General features: G+C 39.8%; 2 protein-coding genes across 2 annotated transcripts in view; both read right to left on the bottom strand.

Moving 5' to 3' along the window:
* chaf1a (chromatin assembly factor 1, subunit A (p150)) overlaps positions 1–6,626 on the bottom strand; it is a 57,138-nt gene extending 50,512 nt beyond the window's left edge. The window contains exons 1-2 of the mRNA XM_048252460.1: positions 6,254–6,626; positions 2,216–2,263 (exon numbers count right to left, since the gene is read on the bottom strand). Of these exons, the coding sequence (XP_048108417.1) occupies positions 2,216–2,263; positions 6,254–6,326 (121 nt within the window). The 5' untranslated portion in view covers positions 6,327–6,626. The remainder of the gene's footprint in view (positions 1–2,215; positions 2,264–6,253) is intronic.
* Positions 6,627–17,976: 11,350 nt separating this feature from the next.
* The window catches only part of zbtb37 (zinc finger and BTB domain containing 37), a 29,323-nt gene continuing 20,575 nt past the window's right edge, over positions 17,977–26,724 (bottom strand). Inside the window, exon 4 of the mRNA XM_048253053.1 lies at positions 17,977–24,990. Coding sequence (XP_048109010.1) covers positions 24,469–24,990 — 522 coding nt within the window. The 3' untranslated portion in view covers positions 17,977–24,468. The remainder of the gene's footprint in view (positions 24,991–26,724) is intronic.

The raw sequence follows: 26,724 nt of genomic DNA, 5'->3' as shown, positions 1-26,724 counted from the left end.
CCTTCCTCTGATTTGAATCACCTCAGTTATCAATCAAAGCAAACAGGGAAAAGAAATAGCAACACAATCATGAAAAACACTAAAATAAATAAATGTGCACATAAGTCTGAATGAGCCGCACTGGTTGAAGCCTGGAAATATTGTAAACAAAGTAGCTTAATTTGCTAGTTTATCATAGTCTACTGGTTAGACTGTTCAGTTTCCCCACGTGTGTTTGAGTTTCAAATAGTGTTGTCACGATACCAAAATTATGACTTCGATACGCTACCTGCCATAAATATCACGATGCTCGATACTAAAACAATACTACGGCGAAATCCTAAGATATCTGGAGAAGAAAGGACTCATACCTCCTCCAAGTGTATTGAGTCATTTGTGTTGAATTCGGTGCACTTTTGTAGTGTGCAGGTCAATTCTGGGTTCTAAACTTCTAAACTTACTACATAATTATTATTTTTTTATAGTCAGTAAAATAGTAGGCCTACTTTGTGTGATTAAGTCCTTTATTGTTTGTTATAGTTAATTTACATTGTGTTGTGTTTTGGCAATAAAGTAGCTTTAAATAGCCAAACTAGGTCAAGGTCAGTGTTAAAATGACTGCATGCAAATCACTGAATGCTATTCTTTAGGCCATCTGATGTACAGTATAGGCTATATACTGGCCTTCCCGTGTTCATGGGATTTCTTTGACAGTTGCAAAGGGGAAAATGTGAGGATAGTCTTCTTTGTGCCCAGTGTACAAGTACGACGTTCCAACCACTCAGGTCTTCGTCAGATAGGCCTACACCATTTCTGTGTGCATTCCTACATTACGTCTACTTCTTTGATAACATGATTTGCTAACACGTACTGTAACAATAAGCCGCTATTATTATTAGGACTCAACACGCTTTGGTCTGTGGGCTTTAATTAGCGGTCTACATGCCATGACAAATATTACCAGTAGTACTGACCGAACATGAAATGGATCGTTTACAAGTTATGGTAATGTTATTCTGGCGTGAACATTGCGCTTTCATCACGTTAGCACCCTATGATTACAGCTCGTTATGTCTCGTCAAAATTCATTGATGAAGGAAAGTTCGCTTTATCCCAGAGAACCATACTCGTTTCATTTAGGCTAGACTAAAACATAAGAGAAGAACTTGGCACTAACCATGTAGTCGTGTTTTCTATAGCATATTCGTTAACCTGTCGTTTTTTGAACTCTTTAAAAATGTTGGGATATGTCTGCAAGGTGTTTAGCCAAGTTCCATGCGTAGCCTACTGCTTTTAAATGACTTTGAAACATATTTTACAAACGGGCCTCTGTGTACCTAATGGCTTGCCTTCACTATTCGCGATGTATCCGAAATAGTTGCAGATTTCACTGCACCTTTTGTTTTATCCACAAGGCCTAGAACTGTCGGCAAAGAACTATGTTGACGTTGGCTGTGCACTCACTCACTCAGAGTTGCCTGCTTGACACGCCCACTTGCCTAGATGCGTGCAAGGAGCAGTGAGAGCAGCAGTTCACACAGAACTTTATTATTTTAATAAAGTATCGATTCTAAAAACGTCTGAAATCGTATCGTTTTTTGCGTGAAGGCATCGTGATACCTTTAAGTATCGATACACCGTGCAACACTAGTTTCAAATGAATACTTTTTCTCCTTGGGACAGGCCCGTGTGAGTCTTTGAAAATACTTTTCCATTTGCATCGGGATTGAGATGATTAGAATTTAGCAGTCAATTTGAATGCAACAGTTTTGAACAAATTCGTACAGCGTGCTAATGATGCTAACCGGATTTAATAGCAATTTAGCCAGTTGTCTTGCACAATTGTGAATGTTTGGATTACATGTGCATGCTGAGGAGGGATGCGCCTGTTGAGAGGGAGAGAGAGAGAGAGTGCACGGGGCAAGGACTCATTGAGAGTCTAAGTTGTGGTACGATGCCTACTTCTATCGTCTATTCTAGTAGAGTTGCACATACTAACTACAATGCAAGATATATTTAGCCTATTTATTTATGGACAACTTAAGGCTGGAGGTGCGTGTTGCTTTTAATTATTGAATGTTCTATCGAACGCATTTTTATTGATATCGATTACATGTCTATTGCGAAACATATCACTATCGTTTTATTGCCCAGCCCTAGTTCAAATGCAATTAAAGCCACCTTTGCATGAAGCTGGGTGTTGGAGGATTTTGTGGTGTACGATGACTTAACCTACCTTGGATAAGTCTCTTGGCAGAATTACTTTTGTCACCACAATCCATACCTGAAAAGAAAATTGTGAAAGAATACAACTATTGTTAGACTTTCGTCTGGAATATCTTTACCTTGTGCTGTTGCCGCACACAAAATAGGATTCCATTCCTTTTCCTTGAAGTTGGAATAATAGAACATTTCGCCATCGTATATTTTCAAAGGAACTGTTAAAAATCTTAGTATAATGTTATTCCTGGGCTGTACAGTGCAACATATAGACAGGTTTCATGTTTCCAAACGTTACTGGGTATGCATGTGTAACGGAGGCAGACTGAGCTAGTATGGTAGTTGCCCGTGTAAATCCTCACAGCCCTAACCTTAAGAACGCTTCTAACCGCTGAGTTGGAAGCCTGGGCTTTTAGCTCAGTGGTTAGAGAGTTCGTCTCCAATGCCGGTGTGTGTGTGTCAAGGTGGCGGGTTCGAGGCCCATGAGCGGCGAACGAACCGACCTTATGACATTGGTGCCGTGACCTGGATGGGAGTGAGGATTTAGGGAGATGAGTGTAACGGAGGCAGACTGAGCTAGCGTGCTAGTTGCCCGTGTAAATCCTCACAACCATAACCTTAAGAACGCTTCTAACCGCTGAGTTGGAAGCCTGGGCTTTTAGCTCAGTGGTTAGAGAGTTCGTCTCCAATGCCGGTGTGTGTGTGTCAAGGTGGCGGGTTCGAGGCCCATGAGCGGCGAACAAACATGAATCATGGGATAAAACCGCTATGATGGCTCGGCTATAATAAAGGTTTGGTGCTCAAGCTCAGCCATAAAGAGCACAAAACAAGCAGTCACAGGGCTGTACAGTGCAACATGTATGTCACACGTGCTACAAAAAAAACAGTCTATGCAATGGTTGATATACCAGTATAGCACCGGTATGATACAGCTTTGCATAGGACAATGCGATACATGCGTGTGAGGAAAATAAAACCAATGTTCAAGTCATTGCATTTTCATGCTAGCCTGTTTTTGTGGTAGAAATATCAGTATCGGTACTTGGTATTGGCCAGTTGGCAACAAAAATGTATACTCATACTTGGTTAGAAAACAAATAGTACCGGTGCATCCCTATTTCAAAATGCAGAAAACTATGGTGTCAGTCAGCTACCTTAATTGACCGATCCCAAGCCCCGTCCCCTTTTACTATGTCACAATGGACTTTGGAGGACCTCGGTCAATTTTGAATTTTCTAGTGTCCATTCTGTATGACAATACACCGGTTATGGGCATGCTATAATGCTTCTTTTGCGAGTAGCCTAGGTAACTAAATAACTAAAGAGCTCAAAAAGGTTCAAATATATGCCTGGGGTACTTGTAAAAGTGACATCCGATATCCTGACCGTGTGAATCATTAACACACAGGCCTAACTTTGCATAACTTTTGATAGGCTGCTACTTTTCAGTAAGGAAATCTGAGTGTGTACGAAAATGTTCCCTTTATTTGTGTTCATAATTACACACAAAAACATAACTAAACCATGTTTCCACTGTTGAAACGACAACATAAGCCTACGCAAAAAATTACACTTTCCTTGCAGGAACTGAACTCACACACGATTGGAAGACGCGCTAACAAATAGGCTACACCAGGCTACATCTTAAATCACGTATCGCCTTACACATAACAAGAATACTTTCAGCTTTTAGGCACAGGCTACCTTGCCATGTTTAACTTGGGATAGAAGACTGTTCACAGAAAGAAGCTAACGATACTTTTTCCAAACGCAATGCATTATCTTGATGGCTGAACGAGAGATAGCCTAATGCCTTCTAAAGATCAAATCATGTGCCGAAAAAAACTATGCCTTGCTGTATAGGCTATACAGTCTCGAAATCACCAATATTAGGCCTACTACACTGATGAAGTCTAGAGCAAGTCGGTGTTGGGATGATGCTGGCCAATCGTGAAACGTGGAGACGCACAAGACCGCCTAAAGGATAATTCCGTTATTTCGCACTTGGAGTCCCTTTTCTGGTTCGTTTTGGATGAACTAGAGTGGTGGACACCGAAATTTTGACGATGGGTCCTGTCTCGACTTTGACTCGTTTTGAATCGCCTTTGACTACTTCAGAGTGGCTGTCTATGGGCATGCACAAACATGTACTTAAAACAAAGTTTAAAGTTCTCAAAACTGTAACTGACCGAGTGGTTAGTGGTGTTTGTTGATGTTGCAAAACAAGTAGCGTAGCGAAATACAGTTTCTGTCATGTTTTATTTGGCATTTTGTAAAATCCCATTGATTTCTGTTGGAAGACTCATTGCACGTTGATATTACTGCACCACCGGAAACGGGGGCTGTTTACATTTAGTTGTAGTCTTTCGGCGAGACCTTCTTTTACTGTCTATGCTTCAGGCTCAAATATTGAGCGGAAGTCTATACGTGGTTGTGAGGTATCTTAAAAAAAAAATAGTTCCACAATAGCAAATAACACGGCTGGAAATCATACATTGCGCCAATATATTTGTTTTTAATAATCAACAAACACCACTAACCCCTTGGTACATTGACGTGATCAACTAGATCATTATTTCTGAGTAGGCAGAAGTGCCAAACAAACACCTGATTGTAGGATCAGAATTTAGTGTGAAACCCAAGGGACCCTGCCATCTTTTCTGACAGCTTAAAGGCATATCTGCTGACATGGATATAAAATGATTGACATGAGCTTAAACTGTCATCAATTATGAATGATTACACAACATGCAAAAAGGGTAGGTATTTTAGTGGAAGAATTGTTCCCTCGAAAATGGGACATTTTCTCTTCTTATAGAAATAGTCATTGACAATTATTCAGACTACTGCAATCCTCAAAAACGTTCATGTGCAAGTTGGCCATATGCAGTAGCCTTCAGAATCAAAAGAGAATGAAATGTCTATATTCTATTTATTCCTTAACACCTTCATGAAAAGCAAACTGTAGTAAAGATGCATTTACATTTGTTTGCGTTCGTGAACTTTATTTCAAACTTCAGCTTGTGCGACTATTAATGCATTAACACAAGCTGACATGCAGTTGTCCATTTATGCGAATTGGGCAAACCCGTGTCAGCAGCAGTATTACCTGGCCTGTAATAGTTGCCCCTCCCGCCAAAGAGCGATAAAGGTTTATCGTTAATTCACCTTCATTACCGTCAACCTAGGGTAGGTCGGTCTGTATGGTAAGGTTAACAAATAAAGTAAACTCTTGATAGGCGACCAGGTTACTCTTTAAGCTAACTTACTTAGTTATTAATACCTGATCTAACCAAATCGACTAAGACTGTCTTGCCATGTTGCCCTTTTAAAGTCACGTAAGATATTTGACGTCAAAGATAACCTCATGTAGCCGCAACAACTGTATAACAGTTAAACTTAACATGCCTCACCAATCACCCCAGGGTGTTTACCATAATAGCTAACTAGCAAGCCAATAAATAAGCTAGCCTACTAGCTAGCCAAAACCAACCAAGGATTGCTGTTAACGTTAGCGAATAACGTTAATTATCAACATTTGTCTTAACGTTAGATAGCATTAACGTTAGCAAGCAAGCCATCAACTGTAACGTTAACGATAAATTCGTAATATTCACGTTGTTACAAAAAAAATTATAAAAGAGGAACGGCAGTGAGGTTTTCAAACCTTCTAGGTTAACTTTGGCTGGAAATAAACTAACGTTAACGTTCAACACCACAGCAACTTCTTATGCGATAAAATTCCGCAACAATCAGTAACGTTAACTTAACGTTAGACCTCCAATACAGCTCGTGTAAAAGTGAGGCGCAATGTTTTAACGTTAACTAACGTTGACATACCTAACGATAGCAAACTAACATGGCCCAAGTAGTAACACTAACGTTAACATTACATTATTGAGTAGGAAGCAATGTTGCTAACTTTGAGTGAAAAAAATCGTTCTTCACCCCGGTTCTGCTTTGCACAAAAATTGGTCAACAATAATTTTACATGTGTAAATTATGTGGAGACTATAACCTACTAACTTGTTGAATGTTACTCTTGTTAACTTACCGCTACTTTTTTCGGGAGTAGAGGCCAAAGGCCCGTCCGCAGATGGGTCTTCTGCCGCCAGCATCACAACCATCCAAAACGTACCTTGCTGGAAGGGTGTTAGCCAATGTAAGCTAACTAATCGAGTTCTGTGAAGGATTTGACTGTATTGTCAATTGTTCCTCACTCCGGTAAATGTTGTTCTCTAACGTTACCATATATTGCTGATGGCAATAATGACGCAAACATTAGTTACCTATGTTTACACGTCGAAATACTTTTTACAGTGTAAAATGCAGAATGTATTGCAACTCTTCACAAGTCCCTTTCTACTGTTTCTACTCGGCGCTTCTTGTCAGTCAGAATTGGCGGGAGTACCGCAAAGACTCAACGTGCCTCCGCTGATTGGACAAGTAATACGTTGACGTCTTCAGAAAGTCACGTGTGTCCGGTTACGTAGTAAGACCAGTTCCGTTGACAACTGTCATAGGGAAACACCAGAGCCCTGGAGACACCTATGGGAAACACCAGTGTTGCCAACTTAGCGACTTTGTCGCCATTATACGCCATATTTAGCGAGATTTCAGACCCCCCAATCGACTTTTTTTTGTGAAAAGCGACTAGCGACAAATCTAGCTACTTTTTCTGGCGTTCTTGGAGACTTTTTGAGACTCTGATGTGATAGCATGTAACGTCCCTTTTACTCTTCTGAGTGAGCAGTGAGTTCGGCTGTGCTGTGTAAGAGTCTCAGCGCTGTTTCGTTTGTGAATTAGGCCTACCCTACATCGAGTTCGCCCAAAGCGTTGCCCCACATTGATTACAAAAGTAATGACTGGCCTATGTAGTATCAGCCCATGTTATCCACGGAAGTAGATGTTCTATAGATCTAACAGCTCAGACAACGTTATTAGAAGGTGCAGCAACTTCGGGTGAGATTACAACCAGAGTCAACGAGACGAGAGCAATGATGACAGGGAAACAGGGAGACGCTTTCCAGCACCGTTCAACAAAGGAAAGTAGGCTTCAGACTTCAAGCTGTGCAAAGCAAATGCAGCAGTTGGGAATAGGTTGGAAATTACTGATTTTCAGCCACTTAATGCTCATTTTGGTGTAGCCATACAAGATGTACAGAAGTGTAAAGTGTATCAATTACCCTAATATACAAGCAACATCATTCACAAGCAGATAGTTCAAAATCGAACATACAAGTTAGAAAAACCTAAAGCATTCGTTTAGGCTATGTAGCCTCAATGTTGTCAATGCAGGACAGATTGTCGGCTGAGGGAAAAACAATTCTGTCGGTCTGTCCGAGTGACATTAACTAAATAAATCCAAAATATAGCCATTGTCGTAAGGTTACATTTTGTGTAGCCTATGGTGAAGTTATAATCAGACTTCAAGCTGTGCAAAGCAAATGCAGCCGTTGGGAATAGGTTGGAAATTACTGATTTTCAGCCACTTAATGCTCATTCTTGTGTAGCTACAAGATGTACAGAAGTGTATCAATTACCCTAATTTATACAACAATTGGGTTCTATGGAACTATTTATTTGTTTCTGATTGGCCGAGTGACGTTCCATGAGTTGGAATATCCCTGGACATTTCCAACACAGCTAATAATAAATCACTCCGCGATACAATGCGAAGATTTGACACCCCGCTCTCCACTATTTCAAGCAATGGGTTACTCCTTAGCAAACCATAACGAAGCAGTGTTTCACCACATCTGTGGATTAAGCCACACAGTCAACTCAATGTAAGTAAGATAAACGAGGATGCTAATTGTTCTCAGCATTGCCAGCATTGTGTATAATATGATTGTCACTTGGAGGAGACTTGTAGATAACTAACGTTAGCATAATTAGCTAACCGCTGCTAACGTGCTAGCATCGTCACGTCAGGCTGTGCACAGTAGTGTAACATTTATTCACTATACATTAATAAAGTTGAGTGGTTCTGCAATGTAGACTATGTTTCCGTTTTTTTGCAGTACCATGTCCCTTACATGACATGGCCCAGTGTCCTTGTAACATGCATGCAGCAAACCTAGATATGAATGTGATTTCCACATTTCTTTCAAGAAGACAATGTAAACCACAAAGACCCGTAACTAGGGGTCTGGAATGTTGGTTACCTAGCAACCAAGACGCTGTCTATTGAAAAGGTAACTATTTTTTGATGCGTAAGAACGATGTCGAAATTAACATTTTTAAACAATAATGGTGTGTTTTCAGATTATTTAGTTTGTGGTAGAATTGTTGTATAAAAGCAATATAGCACTCGTGATGATTGGGATTGGTCATGGATATTCCCACGCTGTTGCTGCCTATGGCCTAACAACACCCTCGGGGAATATCCATGACCAACCCTCTCTCTTCACTGCGCTATATTGCTTTTATACAACAATTCTACCACATAGAATTAAATATATTTAAATTAGGCTCTTAAAGTTGCCTATTTGAGTAGGCCTAGGAGAAAAGCAAACAGGTGTAAAGGGAAATTAAAGGCCATCACCGTTTTTTTTTAGGGGTGGTGTCACGACCTGGTGATGTAATTGATATGCAAATTAGTGCGTGGCGTCATCTACCGACATTTAGCGACTTTTGGAGCTGGCTTTAGCTACTTTCCATTTGAAATAGTTGGCAACACTGGGAAACACACTGGAAACACAGCAAGGCAGAGGTTAAAAGCATGATCCTGATGGCAGTACACCAGGGATGGAAATTAAATATTTTTTCCACCTGCCACTGTGGCTGGTGGATTCCAAAATCTACCAGCCACTCAACTTTTTGGAAGAAAATGGAAGACAGACAAAATGGAAGACAGACAAAAGAGACACCAGGTGCAGGGCTTTTACATCTTTCACAAACATTAAGGATCTATACAAGGACACTCATTTCTCCAGTGGGCTTTAAAGAAACAACATTTATTGATTAAAAAAAACTTTACAACTAAAATCAAAACATTCAAAACAAAAGATACCTTCCACTCATCACATACTAAATCGGATTACTTTCCAAGTTAATGAAGAAGAACTAGGCTTGTTCGACTTGAACAAGACAGAAGTCGGACAGGATTTCTAACCCATATGCATTGCGTCCATCCCAGTATGCATTGTGTTCAACCCAGCATGCATCACATCAAGTCAGATCTGAGCAGATCTGCATCAAGTCGAACAAGCCTAATGTCTAATAACGGGAGAACTTCCACTCTCGGAAAACTTCCGGTTTCTGAACTGGTTGCAGTTCCTTCTGTGGTTCCACGTGAGGACGCTCGTCCACGAGTGCAGAATGAATGGAGGTCTATGAAGCTGTACCCCTCAAAATCCACTTTTCTCGGGATATAATTTTTTGTCAAGTAATTTGAATATTCCCAGGAAGCAAAATCAGATTGGCAAATAGTGGACCACTATGCCCCCGATGTACCGACAGTGGTCCGCCAGCCTCTTTTGTATCTGGGATTGTATTCGAAAGGAGAGGCAAAGAAAATACACTTGGTTGAGTATTATATTTTTTAAAGTCACTTAATTATTCTAAAAAGCCTTTCAAACGTGTCAATGATGTCATTCATTAGCACAATGCTAGCGTGTCATGGGCAACAACGACCCAACCTGTAAGAAATCAAAAGGGCATAAGTACTCGTTCATTCAACTTTCGATCTATAACCCATGTTGATGTTTTGATCTACAATCAAATCTGAGATTTCTTAACGACAATCAGGTGAAAGAGACAAATTTAGCCATTTAGCTCCATTGACTCATTTTGCACTCATGGCGATCGCCCCCAGTGGAACTCTGGAGGAACTGCAACCAAAATTCAGTACAATGAGACTTAACCCTTAAAGGAGTACCGTCACACTGGTGTGACAGGAATGTTGAGAAATGAACGTTCTAAAGAATATCTGGGTTCATTGAATTCAACATAGAATTTTAGAACCTTCAATTGTTGCGGAACTTAGAACGTTCAAAAACCTACACCTTTAAGGGTTAAAGCGATACTCCACCATTTGGGGAAATACACTTTTCCACCTCCCCTCAAATTAAACAATTGACCTGTCGCTAAGCCCCGCCCCCCATTGTTACCGTGTGAAAACTCGGACAAACAAACCCGACTTGATTAGAAATACATTGTGGACAATGGCAGCTGACAGTATATGAAAGCAGGCTTTGAGGGGCGCTTTTGGTCGAAAAGGATTTACTTTCCTCCAGAAGCTATCAAAAGGGACTTAATTATGCTATGGAGGGGTGTATTCAAAACTTTAGAATACATACAAGGTGACAGTTGTGGCGAGTAGCCGTGCAAATCACCGTGCACCGTGGTATTAAGATTGGTAGTGTATAGGTCTAATTGAGTGCCTGTCACTTTAAGACGTTCGTGATTAACACTGTTAAAAGGCTGCTGATGTGTGGATGCATTTCATAACGTTTTCTACATAGTTAAAATAAAGGTTCGTACTTCTCCTTGGGACAAGCACTTTAGAATTTTGGAAAACACTTTTCCATTTACATTGGGATTTTGCAAACATTCAGTGTCAGAGTCAATAAAAAGAGCCCTTCAACAAAATTGACAAGCAGCTGTAACTAGGCTAAGCATGCTAAATTCGACATCCAAACAGTATTCTAACGTTAGCTTTGAGATACTGCTTGATTGCATAACTTAACTTAGTATAGTCTCTTCAATGTAGCCTACTATGTTGTGATAAGACCTTAGCAGAGTTAACTTCAATGCAGCAGTTTTGAACAAATTTGCGGAGCATGGTCACGATGCTACGTCTTCTATGTCAGTGGTTTTCAAAGTGGGGGCCGGGGCCCCCTGGGGGGCCATGAGGGGGTGCCAGGGGGGCCCCAGCAAGGTGGAAGGAAAAATAAAAGCAACAAATAAATACATTTGAAAAATATAAAATATACCTATTACTATGAGGGTTGTTATACAATGCCATTATAATAATGTGTCACATATCTGAACATCTGAACATTATATGTTCCATGATAATGACTGGGAATAATAGTAGAGTGATAGCTCTCATATAGAAGAAAGCCCCAAAAGCAATTTTTACACACTGTATGCTCTATTCGCGAAGTGCTTGTGGCTAAAATAATTATTAGGATTAGCTTGCCGTAGTGTTGTCGATGGGTTTAATAACACATCAAGGGGGTCCTTGGCCAGAACCTAGTGGTATTTGGGGGGCCTTGTCGTGGAAAAGTTTGGGAACCCCTGTTCTATGCAATGCTTCTATGTGGCAACAACAATCCTTCAACAATCGTGAATATTTTGTTAAATAGATAGATAGATAGATAGATAGATAGATAGATAGATAGATACTTTATTGATCCCCAGGGGAAATTCAAGGTCTCAGCAGCAGCATACATACAACACAAACACATTCTTTAACAGCAGAAAGAGTAATTAAAGTATATAATATAAAAACACAACTAAGCAGTAATGACAGTAGAAGATAAAGAATATGCTAAATATACTAAAATACAAATTATACTAACACTTAATACAATATATAAAAATATACTAAAATACAAATTACAAAAATACAAATTATACTAACACTTAATCTAAATCAATTCTAAAAACAGTATCCACATAGTGGTGATTAATAAATCAGAGAGCTTTGCAATGACTGAGGCAGGTACTGAGCCTGTGATTCTCTCTGCATAGTAAGGTATGGTAAGGTGCTCTAAGGTGCTCTGTGTGAATGAGTGTCATGGTGGTAGTGCAATGGTGATAGTGCAAATGAGTAAGTCAACAGTGCAACAATGCAGTAATAAAGTCTATATATCTATATATTTAACTATTTAAGAAAATGTATAAGTGTGGGCACAGTTCGGCTGTGGCATGGAGGGTTATGCATATGTGCTGACAGTACCAAACATGGAGGGGGTGAAGAGGCAGACAGACTATGCAGAGAAGTCCATCTCTCCTCTTCCCTTAAGTGAGGCATTGAACAGTTCAGTGGCCCTGGGGACAAATGACTTTCTCAGTCTGTCAGTTGTGCAAGGCAGTGAGCGAAGTCTCCAGCTGATCAGGCTCTTCTGCTTAACAATAGTGCTGTGGAGTGGGTGACACTCATTGTCCAAGATGTTGATCAGTTTGTTCAGGGTCCTTTTGTCAGATAGTGAAATGATGCACTCCAGTTCAGCTCCAACTACAGAGCCAGCTTTCCTTACCAGCCTGTCAATTTGCCCCACATCCTTCTTACTTGTGCTTCCTCCCCAGCATACTACTGCATAGAAGAGGACGCTGGCAACAACAGACTGGTAGAACATCCTGAGGAGCTTACTGCACACATTGAAGGACCGCAGCCTCCTCAGGAAGTATAGCCTGCTCTGCCCTTTCTTGTAGAGTGCGTCAGTGTTGGCTGACCAGTCCAGTTTATTGTCCAGGTGGAGACCCAGATACTTGTAGGTCCTAACCACCTCCACATTGACCCCATCAATGTGGACTGGTAGCAGAGTGGGCTTAGACCTGCGGAAATCCACCACCATCTCCTTGGTCTTTGAAGTGTTAAGTTGAAGATGATTGAGTTTGCACCATTGCACAAAGTCCTCCACCAGGCTCCTGTACTCCTCCTCCTGCCCGTTCCTGATACACCCCACAATGCACGCAGAGGAGGGGCAGCAGGCTACGAGAGAGAGCGGGGTAAGAAGAGGGCTGCGTGCGTAAAAAGCGCAGCTCAATGGCAATGCAAGGATTTGATCTTATATTTAATTTAAATTAAATTAAATTAAATTAAATTAAATTAAATTAAACATAGAATATTAATCTGTGGCGGCCGATTTCGTGGATTTTGATTTCGTGGCGCCCCGCCACAGATTAGTCAATGTATGGGAAACACTGATATCCCTTTAATACCATAGACAGTAAAAGATATGGACAGAGTCATCACGTAGAAGTCAGTTGAGACGGGTGAAGCAAATTTCAACCATTTCCTATTGGTTGACAAGGCTTGCAGGCTCAGGGGACATAAATTACGTCACGTTAGCATTGATTTTGGAAAAAAGTTCATTACTCAGCCGGTAAGTCAGTTACGAGGTTATGATGCCAATCACACAATGTTGTATTACTCCGAAAAAAGAAAAAGTTCATATAAAGGCTTAAAACGCTTCAGCTGTAACGTTATTTGATGTCAAAGTGGCGTCAAATTGAATGGGGTTCAATGGAATGGGTGGAACTGGTCTACTATTTAGCCTCAGATCCGCCATAGTGTTTACGCTCTGTGAACGTTCGCCTGCCCCCTTGCTTAATATGGAGTGGCCAGGCTCTCCGTAGACGGGTTCTGGTCAGACGAAGTTCATCTCGAACAAGCTTACTGTCATAGGGAGGGTGTCAGCAGAGAAGTGTCAGTTCCGGCTATAACTTTTGAACCACATTAGTTACAAACACAAACTTTATATATTTTTCAGCTTGATTGATCATGGGAAACAAATAGGAATGTTAATATTTATGACTTGGTGCATCTGGACCCTTCCTCCCATTCCAATATGGCCGCTGGCTGTAGTATGGGGCCTTACACCCCATTGTTCGTGCAAATTCATCTACAAGCACCAAATTTGGCATGGATGCAGATGAGGGCATACTGAAATGTTTTAGCCAGGGCGCCCGAGCCAGTGATCAGAGATCAAGATGGCTGCCAAATCCAATATGGCTGCCACCTGAAAAGGGATTAGGCTGCATATTTTGAAACAGATGAGATACAAATGTAAAGTTGATAAATATTTCACCTTTTCTGGCTACTGTCCGATTTTGTCCATTTTACCATGACAAACACACAGGAATGCTTACATTTGTGATTGCCTATGTTTAGACCCCCAGTTAGAAAGCAATGACCTGATAATTCATACTTTACAAATATTCCCACCAATTTTCTAATTTAGAATGTAGGGAAGGCATATATGAGAAAGAGTCAGAATTCCAGCATAGATTTGGGCAATAATGAGCAATATTGTGAATACTAGTTGACTGTATGAACTGTGGTGGAGCAGCTGTTTAGTGCTACTCCATGCTTGTGAGCAAGATGGACAGCAACAGTGAAAGATGAAGATAGATAGATAGATAGACTTTATTCATCCTCATCCCCAAAGGGAAATTACAGTGTACTACCACCAGCACAGACAAACACAGCGTTCACATACATAGGCCTACTGTACATACATGCATACATGTATATAAATTATTAAAAAATATATTATTTCTCTCTCTGCTCAGGGGGAAGTCATTATAAAGTGCTATTGCAGTGGGTAAAAAAAGTATTTTTTAGCCTCCAACTGAAAACACTTTTTTGTTTGACCAGTAAGATGTGTAGTAGATGTGAGGTATTGTCCAATATATTTGACAGTTTGTTCAGCAGTCTTCTCTCCACCACCAATTCCAGGGGCTCTAGAGCTATACCCAACACAAAGCCAGCCTTCCTTATGATTTTAATCAGTTTCTTAGTGTCCCTGGCTGTAATGTTACTGCCCCAATAGATGGCAGAAAAGAAAATTGCACTTCCAACAACACTGATAAAACATCTGAAACATTTTGCTGCACACATTAAATGACCTACAGTAAGCTTTCTCAAGAAATAGACTCTGCACTAAACCCTTCTTATATACAGCCTCAGTGTTGTACCTCCAATCAAGTTTATTGTCTATAAGAACCCCCAATTATTTGTAGTTCTCAACAACTTCTACTTCCTCACCCAGTATTGAAATGGTATTTAGCTCAGGCCTGGCCCTCCTAAAGTCCACCACCATTTTGCTTGTCTTAGCCACATTCAAGACAAGGTGGTTGTTTCTGCACCATGTCACAAAGTGGTCCACCAGTTTCCTGTACTCCGTCTCCTCACCATCACTGACACACCCCACAACTGCAGAATCGTCTGAGAACTGCAGGTGACATGACTCAGAGTTGTACTGGAAGTCTGAGGTGTACAGTGTGAAAAGAAAAGGACACAGCACAGTCCCTTGTGGTGCTCCTATGTTACTGACTACCTGCTCAGACACACACCCTTTCATTCTCACAACCTGTGGGCTGTCAGTCAGGTAATCACTAATCCATGAAGTTGTGGAGGTGTCTACCTGCATCCTTCGCAGCTTCTCACGTAGCAGCATAGGCTGTATGGTATTAAAAGCACTTGAGAAATCAAAGAACATGATCCTCAATGCTGCTAGCCCTGTCCGGGTGAGCGTGTGTTCTATGAAGCAGGTAGATTAAGGCATCCTCCACACCCACCTCTGGACGGTATGCAAATTGTAATGGGTCCATGCAGGTGGTCACCTGTGGTCTCAGAAGATGACCAACAACAGTGTTTAGCCTGTTACATAATTTCCTACCAACTTCCTTCCTAACCAGGTTTACTTTTTTATCCAAGTGTTTTGTTCTTATGACTACAATTGTGAGAAAGACCATGAAAATGAGAATTCATGAGAGACCATGAGAATTCACTGTTTTTTTTATGTTATTGCTGTTTTTTATGTTATGCTAAGCAAACCTTTAAGAGTTTTGGACAAATTATACGTATAAATATTGCCTTGCAATAATAATTGTCTTATTCTTTTTTTTATGATTACACTTTGAAATGTATTCACCTAAGGAAATGAATCAACATTGAGAATAACCTTCAAAGTTGTGGTAAAAAAGGATTTTCAACCACAGTCTTGAAAAGAATACCAGTTCCAGACTTACACAAGTATATATATAAATATGCCAATGGACTTCCTGTGGTCAATAAACATAAAATAGACACCACATCCTCATTTGTAGCGCATTTGGTTTAAAATTTTGTCATATTGAATTTAGGGAATTCAGGGTTCCTGATATACCTAATCATAAATGTAAGTATTCCTATGGGTTTCCCATGGTCAAAAAAGGTAAAATAGACATCAAGTTTGTATTTGTATCTCATCTGGCTCAAAAGTTATATATAGCCGAATCCCTTTCAGGCGGCGGCCTAATTGGATTTGGCTGCTATCAGCTAAATGATTTCAGTATGCCCTCAGCTATGTCTGTGTCAATTTGGTGTTTGTAGATGAATTTGCACGAACAAAGGCCCCAAACTACAGCCAATACTGCTTTTTTGGACAGCGGCCATGTTGGAATTAAGGGAATAAGGTGTACCGGGTAATACATATTAACATTCCAATGTGTTTCCCATGATAAATTAAGCTGAAAAATATATCAAGTTTGTGTTTGTAACTGGTTCAAGAGTTATAGCCGGAACCCTTTTGGGGCAGCGGCCATATTGGATTTGGCCGCCATCTTGGCCCCAAGGGTTGCTGACTCCGGTGCCCTAGCTAAATCATTTCAGTATGACCTAAGCTACATGTGTGCCAAATTTGGCGCTTTTAGATGAATTTGCGCGAAAATGTGCTTAAGGCCCCCCACTAGCAGGCAAATTTCCAAAATTAAAACAAGAAACCAATTAAGTGGACATCGGAGGAGCTTCCTGATATGGCGACGTCTTCGTCAAACGAAGAATATCAAGTCTGACGTAGAGCTTGGCATATTTCTCCACGACAGGTAGCCTAGGCTAAACTTAATCTGCATCGCTAACTTCAGCTAAATATGTTATGTGGTTAGAGAGGTATTTTTTGTTTTCACTGTTTCTGTAATGTGTAGCTGGGTCATGGTTGGAGAAACGTTAAAGCAGCTGAGCTGCAGGTCAACTAACGTTAGCTAAGTCTGCATTATATCTGGCAACCCAGAAGAGGCTCGAGTCTAAGTAGTCCTGAGAACGTTCACCAGTGTTTTGATTTTGGCCTACAGAATGTTCGGTAACAATCCTTCAAATCGCTCCTTTAAAGTTGAACGTGAGATTTTTACTGAGGCACAGCTTATAAATACTGGGGCACGTGCCCCAGTAAAAAGGGTCTAGTGACGCCCCTCGTTCTACTCTTACGAGAATACTTTGATTTGTTTGTGGAAGTAATTACACATGAATGAGCACTATTTTGAAAGAAAAAATGGGTTTTGGCTAAGAATCAACCCAAAAAATGTAAACGCAATGTAGCTTTAACTTATAATAGTTACTTTACAACTGCCACTCCTGAAACAGATAATTTAAGTGAACTAAAGATTTTGAGTAAAGACTAATGTAGGCCTAAGCTTAATTTGTCTACAGCATCCACATTGACACAAATGAACCTGTTTAGTTATGTAAAAACTAGAATGGTTTAAGGCAATCGGTTTCCACACAATTTTCTAGTAATGTCAAAATTGTTTTGTTTTGGCAAGTAGCTAAAATAAGTTCCTTATAGACGAAGTAAGCCAAGATACCGGTAAGTCTCTTCAGGGTGAAGCAAGACCCCTCGGCTGGCGTGTCGGGGTCCAGTTCGCCCTCTCTGGACTTATTTTCCCGATAATGACCAGCGTTTCATACATTATCCCCTACATATTCAGTAGCCTATTCATTATTGAATGCTTAGCTGGAGTGATGTTTTTCCCTATCATCTTATTTTTAAAGCAGGCATACTTGCGGGCATGTAATTGGGCTGTGGGTTTTCTATGGGAATGGCATGTTTGAAAGGGCACTTCACTAGTAATTAATAATTTGTACTTATAGGGTGGTATACCTCGTCAAAAATCACAGAGACTTATTCCCCTTGAATGGTGCCGATTGACCAAAATTAGGGGGTCTGACCCAATGATTAATACATTCTCAACTTCGTAGCACCAGAGTTAAAATACTGAGTATTTATGGTAGAAGTAGGCTATAAAACGTTGAAAAGTATAGTGATTAAGAACAACAAAATATTCAGATTTTGAATTGAAATGGTTTTATTCTGCAGTATCACATAAGTGGGATTTATTCATGCAGAATGAATAGAATATGACAACCCAATCATTCACAGTACACTTAAAGTGCTTTATTTCCTTTTAGGAGAATGGAATTGACAATACTATTCAAAAAAGTAGTGGTTGTTGTAAAGGTACAATTCACATTATCATTAAAATCAGTACATCAGCTAGTTCTGTACCTCTATCAAAGGGGGCAATACAAGTCCATAATACAAGTAATCAATATGGGATCACTTCTTTAAAGCAATGCATATTAAATTACATACATTGTTTTAATTTATTTATTTTTTAAGATTACATGAAAATACAGAATATGCTGCAAGAGTTTGTTCGACAACTGAAGTACAGTATCATTGTGAATAATCTTTGCATTTGGGCATTGCGTGTTTTATCATAATTCAGACTCAGGGCATTTGTCTCTTTAATGTATATCTTTAAAACTGTCAGCTAAGTACAAATAAAAGACATCCACATTATTCCTGATTGTATTGCTTCTACTTTAGATGAACTGGAAATATAAATATGTCCCCATATCATGCTATATACTGCAAATAAAGGCAAGATAAAATATGGCTTCATTAAGAACAAAAAAAAAAAAAAATATTCAGCTGAAGGAAAATGTCATACAGACAACTTTAAAATGATATGACTGACCATCCATTTGATATACAAGGCAATCTAATTTTAAAATGGGTGATTTAGCTAACAAAGTAGCTCACCTTAGCATTTGGTAGTAAGACTGATTAAACGGACTGATTGCATAAAAAATCTCTGAACCGCACTTTGATGCAGCTCACTGTATCAGTACTTCCGTCTTGCCCTTTTCTCTGGACAAGTTCTAACTATGGAGACAGCCATTGTAAAAAAAAGCACACTGGACAGACCCATTCACTCTCCAGAAGGGAGGAGGCATAGGGGGTCACAACAAACATTGCTGAGGTTTTCAGGAAAGGACCTTTCTTTGATAGAGGAGTCTGTTGGTAAACAATAGCAATACTTAATTTAACATAATAAGTTGAACTATTCCTATTTACACTACAACAATAAATCTATTACTATGTAGAATTATTAAAGCTTTGGAAATGATCCATTTCAAATTAGGATTGCATTGCAGAACGCAAAGAAAAGGCAAATAGTAAATTATTTCTGTTGCAAACAAGTAGAATCCTGGATAAGTTCTAACTGTTTTTCACTTTGTTGTAGTGGATGGATGTCTGGGGCACCAATCTGATTGATACACCAAATGAAATATGTACTGTGGAATGGAATCATATATCAAACATAAGTGGACCTATTATAAAATCACTGCACTCTCTCCCAATACATACTGTATTTGACCTACATTGTTAGGACATATACTGCCCCATTTCTGCAAAGTATACGTAAAACCTGCCCCATTTCTACATAAAACATGTACATAAACCAAGCCAAACTTGATGTTTTGATAGACATTTCCCAGTTATTTTGATTATTTATTGAGCTCAGCTTTAATGCCATGTCAAACAGTACAAAAAAGAGTCCTGGAGAAAGACCATTCAGCCAGTTACATTAGGTCCAAAGTGTGTTCTAGGCCTGGTCTTATCCTAAACTATACTGACAAATGCATACTTTGCATCCTGTAGCACCATTACTTTTTGTCCTGTGTAATTACAGGGAAACACATATATCCATCTCAAAACTGCAGACATATTTTTTTGAATACTTGGACTAGCCGGCTTTACATTCTGTTACTAATGATGGAAATAGATGCTCAGAGCAAACATTAGCTCCAGGCCTCTTCTAGGCTCTGTGATCAGCAACTAATTCAACACGGTCCAGCTGTGCAATCAGTGCAATTTCAAAGAGCTAACAATCTCTGCCCCCCTAATTATATTGTGTTCACCCCATATTGAAGGGAAGTCAGACAATGCTGCATAAAATCTTGAAACAAATGTCCACACATATGACAGCTCATTTGAAAACCTGAATAGTACACAGAACTACTTCAAGAATGAAAAAAAAAAAAAAACAAGTTAACAGAATTCCTGATATCCGTGGGGAATTCAGAACCACCAGCCTGGGGGATGATTTACACAGAGGTCATGTTGTATTGTCAAAGTTCTGACCTGTTAATACAATAGTGGACAAAGACACCTGAAAACATCAGTAGCTGTATTCCCGATTGTATTTTTAAGTCACTTTAGTGTGATTCACAGCTCTTAAAAGTAGATTTATCACTGATAATATCCTTGGTTTTCAACCATTACATGACTGTCTTCTATTATCGCCTTGTCATTTGCTATATAAATAAAATAAGCATACCTAGGCTTGATACCAAAGCAATAATCATTCCTACAACCCTTTGATATCCCATCATTGCTCTGACAAGTATTTTGTGGTCCTATTGTCTGAGCTTTCTATTCTGAATTTATATTAAAAATAAATGTGTACTGTGTAATGGTAGTGAAGGTAGAAACATCACACTGAGGTATGACATTTTTAAAGCAGCACAGATTTCAGATGAAGTTAAGTTTCAAGGATTTCTGCATACGAGTCCATACACAGCAGTTTGCCAGCACAACTCATATCACCAGATCTTGATTGTAGGACAATTTATTTTGTCTTTCTCTCTATTACTTCTCTTTGTTTTGCAGACAAGACTTGGTGCTTCAAAACATACGAAAATGGTTTACATGGACCATGACAGCACCTTGTCTAAGTTAGAGTCCATGGCACATTATTCAGAGAACTGACATTAACCACTCGTGCTAGGAGCAAGTCCGGTTCAGGTCTGTGCTGTCTACACAAGGTTATATCAGTCAAATACAATTCTGATAAAAAAACATGTGCTAATAATAGCCTACGTACGTTTATCTTTAATAATCAGGGTTGGGGTTCTAGTCTACTGTAATAGTTAAAGAGCTTCAGTGACTTACTGCAAATTTGTGATAAATTTGTAAACTTAGGAAATGTTTCATCAGTACTTTTCCAGGGCAATTGTCATAAACATGGACTATGCTAACTACAGAAGCCTTAAACTTGTTTAATTTAAAGGTACAGTCAGTGATTGTGGAAGATTTGTTTATGTTTACAATTAAAAAAATGTAGCAGATGCTTTTGTCCAAAACAATATACATTACACAGTATTTTAACCAAGGACCAAACAGAATACATTGGAGAGGTAGCTCACCCCTCCCTTCAGTATTGCCAGAGAAACTCCAAAGTGTTTCTTATTTGTTCACACTTTGTTTCCAGTTTTCGGTGGGCTGCCTACAGAGACTGTTTTTTTTACAGTGTTCTCACGGGATGGGCAGCTAGCGGATTATGAGATGTTGGCTGAATGAAGTTGAAATTGTGTACGATAACTGACTGCACCTTTAACATTGTTAACCCCAGACCACCAACACAGAAAAACAGATATAAATTGAGAAGAAAAACAGTTCTTTGAGATTTTGGGCTCCATCTTGGCGATCTAAAACGTACGGTTACTGGTGAAAAGCTGAAATACATTTAGGGGTGTATCCAGTCCACATTCTGGGTGATTTTGCTATCAAACGCCGGGCGCTTGGCGCAAAAAGGTGGGTCTTATGTTTCTTAATCAGTCATGGGTGTGTTTTGGGCATAACATCCTTTAAACTAATGAAAATTACATCGGTCATTCCCTTTAACAGCAAGCAGCGCAACTTCAAACAGCGTATCGGTTTTTTGATAGTCAGCGGCGCATTTGAAGGAATCTGCTTGCACGCAAGACTGTATGGAACAGGGGGGTTTTCCAAGTATGTGGTTTAGTAACAAACCTGGGTAGGTTAACTCAGAGTAAGGGGTAAACCCACTGTATGGCTTTATTCTCCTAACAAAACAATGCCATAGGGCTCTTGTTGTAGGAGGTTTCCCACTTACTGAGTTAATTTACCCAGGTTTGTCACTAAACCACGTACTTGGAATACCCCCCAGGTATTTCACTAAACCATGCTTTACTAAAACCTAGCAGAGTATAGCCTACTGCACTTGACTATTATTTGAAGTCATTGGCAAAGTGAAACTAACCGTGGTCTCATAGTCAATGACAAAACAGTTCTACACAGTTAATTGCTTTCACTATTGACTGACAAGGGATTACCATCGAAAACATGAAAAAAGCAACACTTACCCCAATAATGTTTGAATGACTGAATAGAAATCCTAAGGCTATTTATCCTGCAGAGAAGTTGTTTGGGACTGCTTGCTAAGGGCTGCTTACATTTTGTGACCGTGCGTCTTCAGCTGTGCTTTAGATGCGCCTTTCACTATAGACCAGGTTTTTCTTGGTCAGTGGGGTAATGATTTTTTGAGGGTGTAAGACAGCGATTTTTGGATCATGCGCCAGACCACACCTTCTGCCACATCCCTGGGCGCAAGGCTTAATAAAAGTGAAGCGCATGGCGAAAGATGAGTCTAAGATAGTTATAAGCTTTGCGTCGGGATAAGAAGAAGCTTTGCACCTTGTTTTTGATCGTAAAAATAGAGCCCTTTAAGTTGAATTTAAATTAGACTTGGGTTGAGACAAGAGCAGGGTTTGCAGCTGAGGGTCCCTTAGGAGAAACAAATTAACTGATTTATTTCTCACGAGACAAAGAAAAGACATTTGAGACAAAAAAAAAAAATTGCACACAAGCAGGGGCTATTATTGAACTCAGAGAAATTGAGAGAGAAAGAAAGGCCAGGTTCTGAGGGGAAACATTACAAAATGAATGCGAAATAATTTTCTCAAATTGACAAATGTCTAGATTTGAGATGGGTGTACAACACCATATAAATAAATTGTTTAGGAATATACTGCGGAAAAAAAGAAAGTCAAGGGGACAAAATGGTTCTTTTCAACACTGGTGACATAATCCATGGGTAGTCAATCTGTTGAGGTAAAGAACATTTAAAGGTTGCTATTCCATGACATTCTGTGCTGCTTTAACACCATAAAGTGAAGGGGGTTGAACCACTGCTTCTATCTGCACCAGGGGAGTTGTTCCATTCCAAGTTCATAGACCATCTAGCTTCTTTTTGTCCATGCGGTTTTGGACTCTTGGACCCTCATCTTGAGCCTTTGACTTAGAACTGTGAGCCCAACTAGCTTTCAATACAAGGGACTATAGAGTAGTTCATTAAAAATACAAAGAAAAGAAAATTTACAACAACAGTAATAATAATAATAATCATAATAATAATACTGAGTGCATTTACCAGTCCACTGGTAACAGATTTGTATTGCGTAGTGATCATTGAGAGGTAACTGAGCTGTCTAGTAGCTTATCTGAGGTTGAAGACTTTTATGTTTTCTGTATTACTGTTGATATTAACATTCAGCAGCTATTTGAAAATGTTGAATGTTGAAAGGCGTTCCAGAGAAAGTAGATATTATATGTAAAATAAGTCAGATCCAGGACCAACTGTTTGTCCAAAAGGACATCATATAGCCAATATCATATCCTACAAAGCAGTTTAATTCTAAGACACCAAGATTGATTAAGTAATTAAATACACTACAAATTCAGTGTTGTATTATGATTCAATATTAGAGGCTTTTCCAAGTCTGAGTGTGTGTAAACACCAGTAAAGCCGAATTGGCACTTTTCATTTTAAAGATCAAATTATTCTATTCTCCCACCTGATCGGACCTAAAAGGTCTTTCAGACAACACACTTGGCAGACTCTCTGCTATGGTAGTGTTGCATCCTAGCAGAGGTTAACAAGATTGTCAGAAGGCAAAATTTAAAAAAAGGGAAACAAAGTCTCCTCTTTTATCTTAACTTCAATATTTGGCACAAATACCTTGGCAATCTGGCCGAATTTAAACATGTCAAAATTTTTCCTGAATTCTAAACTTTTGCTCCAAGAAGTACAAAACCTTTTACAAAAGAAAGCAAAAAAAAAAAAAAAAAAAGTAACATACTAAAAACCGGAAAGGCAAAACACTGTGTATCCAGTGATTGTGAGGCTGTTGAAGTGTGGAGTTTCTTCATTAGATAGCTTCTGGTTCAGTCTGTATTAGTGAAGGTAGATGTGGTTTAAAGCAGAAAGACCATTCTTAAATAACCAACATATAAATCTGCTAGTACACTAACTCTTGCATCTTTGTAAGTTTGTTTCACACATTTCATATAAGGATATTTAAAATGAATAATTGAAGATACGACTATCCATATTCAGGTGAATCCTCCCTTTTCTCATCCTAAGTGTGAAGAAAAGCAGCTTTGAAAATATTTCACGTTTAACTCTCTCATTTGTCGCTGAGATATTGCCTCTGCTGTTTTGCCTCTGTGATTGAGTCTCGGGTGGGGAAAGTTTTGGATTTGGGTGAGAGTAAGAGCTGAGAATAGAGGTAAGGTTGAGATTGCTTGTTGAGGGCAGGGAATATGATACATTCTCCAAAATTGAGATTCTCCCCCACCCAATCATCAACTCTCACCTCATTCTTCTGAACATCTTGACACCTTAATCAGGGCCTGTGGTGGAAACTGAGGGCTGCATACCCTCCCCCAATGAGGATGTTGACCCTCCTCCTGCCCCATTCCCCTCCCCTTCCTCCTGGCCAGGGGACCCATCATCAGCATGGCCTCCCCTAGATGAGACGGTGGTGGTTTCAGGGGAGGCACTGTGGGCTGCTTCCTGTGAGACACAACCAGGGTGGTTCTTGCGGAGGTGCTGGTTGAGGATAGCCTGAAAAGGGAAGCTTTTTCCACAAACATGGCAGTGGAAGGGCTTATTGCCAGTGTGCTTGCGGATATGGTATTCCAGCTGGTCCTTCCGTGTGTACTTCTTACCACATATGCGGCACACAAATGGTGTGATGCCCATGTGTAGACGCATGTGTCGGTCCAGACTTCCCTTCTGGTTGAAAGACTTGCAGCAATAGATGCAGGTGAGGCGTGGGTTGTAGCGGAACCAGCGATCACCCACCTGCTCCCTCAGGTATTCCTCGTAGCCGCCCATGTCAAAAATGGCCTGTTCCTCACCCTAAACACATAAACCATTATACATTGAGACCTCAGGACAGCAAAGGGAGAAAACTAGTAATAGTAATTTTCTAGTATAGTATCTTCATTTTCAAGTTATTTTATGCTTCCATTAGTCCATGCACATTAGTCTAATAGCTATACGTTTTGAAGATAGTTAAGATAGTTAAGAAGATAGTAGGCTACTTGTATAAGGCTCAACTCATTTTAATTACCTTCCCAAAACTGTTCTGAACTGATTTTTTTATTTGTATTATTATTATTAATATTATTATTATTATGTTTGTTGGCAAACACTGTTACAAGCCTAATGGACATGATCTAGTCATCACAAAAAAGAGAAAACTGTTACATGCAAGGACACAAGCCACAATGACATTGTGGAAGCTATGCTGGACCCACAGCTCGCAGATGGAACATGTTTAATGAGGAAAGGTAGCCTGAGAATACTCATACACTTTTGAAGCTAGAGGAAAGGTAACTGCACTAAATTATGTGCACTTTGTGGCTGGACATTGAGAAATTGGTCGAGCTTCCGCTCTCAAATGCAAAGGACTAGTTGTATTAGAAATGGGCATTATCAGCATCAACTGTAAAGTGTAATCATGGTTTTGAACACAGAGGTTTTTACAGTATAGCACTAGAATCTTGGATGCAGTGAATATATATTCTTGGTGGAAACAGTGGCAACATGTGTAATACCCCACCCCTAGAAATTCTCTGCCACAACCTGTCTGTGTCAACATTTTTCTAACTTAAACCACGAGTGATTGATGCTGGCATTGTCATCGTCATCAGCAAAAACCTAAATCTATTGTGAGCAAATAAAACAGTTTACTTAAGCCGACCAATATTTGTCATTATTTGTGTCAATTAAATATCTTAATAAAAAGTGTCAAAAAATGATAGTCTACATAGGGGAATTTCAAGTTATTGCTGAAGTGTGTTGTCTGTCTGGTGACTCAACGGTAACGTGGGTGGCCTCCACGCGTGTGACCAGAGTTTGCATCCTACCTCTCCTTATCACTTTTGAGTAAAGCCTGTTTTATGCTTCTGCGTCGAATCGACGGCGTACTCTCGCAGACCCCTCTGCGTTGCCGCGAACCCCTCTCCGACCCCTCCGCCGTAGCTCGACGTGCACCTCCAAAAAATTGTAACTAATTGTAACGTTTTGAAATTAGCACTTCGCCAGCAAGCAGTACTTTGTGGGCAGTTGTGCTAGAGTTTGCTTGCTACCATAACTTAAACTGGCTGGCAGACACCTCGCAAATAACCTCAGACTTATTTGCTGGTTACAGTAACTAGGTCAATGGATTTTACTGTGCCTTTCTCGATACTTTGTACAAAATCTAAGCAAGAAAAGGCCAAACAAATAATGATATTTGTTAATAGATTAATATTTTGGCACAACGGTCTATGGGGTTTGCCATTCTGAGTACCGTTTCGGTCATACAGTCTATTGTTTCGGTGGTGAGTGACGCAGACACAAGCGACACCGAGCGTTATGGCGGTGAAATGTACCGCGATGCAAAGCAACCCGACGCAGAACCATAAAATGATCCTGACGCCGTAGGAGTGGCGGCGTAGCTACGCCGTGGAGTTGACGCAGAAGCATGTTGAGCCCTAGAGTAGGCCTACGAGACCCAACAATAGGTTTTGACCCTAAATATTTATGTACAGTTACTCTACATCGAGAGACTATTAGGACCATTAAGTCACTTGCTTTAGCCACTGT

This window comes from Alosa alosa, chromosome 9 (genome assembly GCF_017589495.1).
Source record: "Alosa alosa isolate M-15738 ecotype Scorff River chromosome 9, AALO_Geno_1.1, whole genome shotgun sequence".
NCBI lineage: Eukaryota > Metazoa > Chordata > Actinopteri > Clupeiformes > Clupeidae > Alosa > Alosa alosa.
The sequence above is the reverse complement of the archived record's forward strand: the minus strand, read 5'-3'. Positions and strand labels throughout refer to the sequence as shown.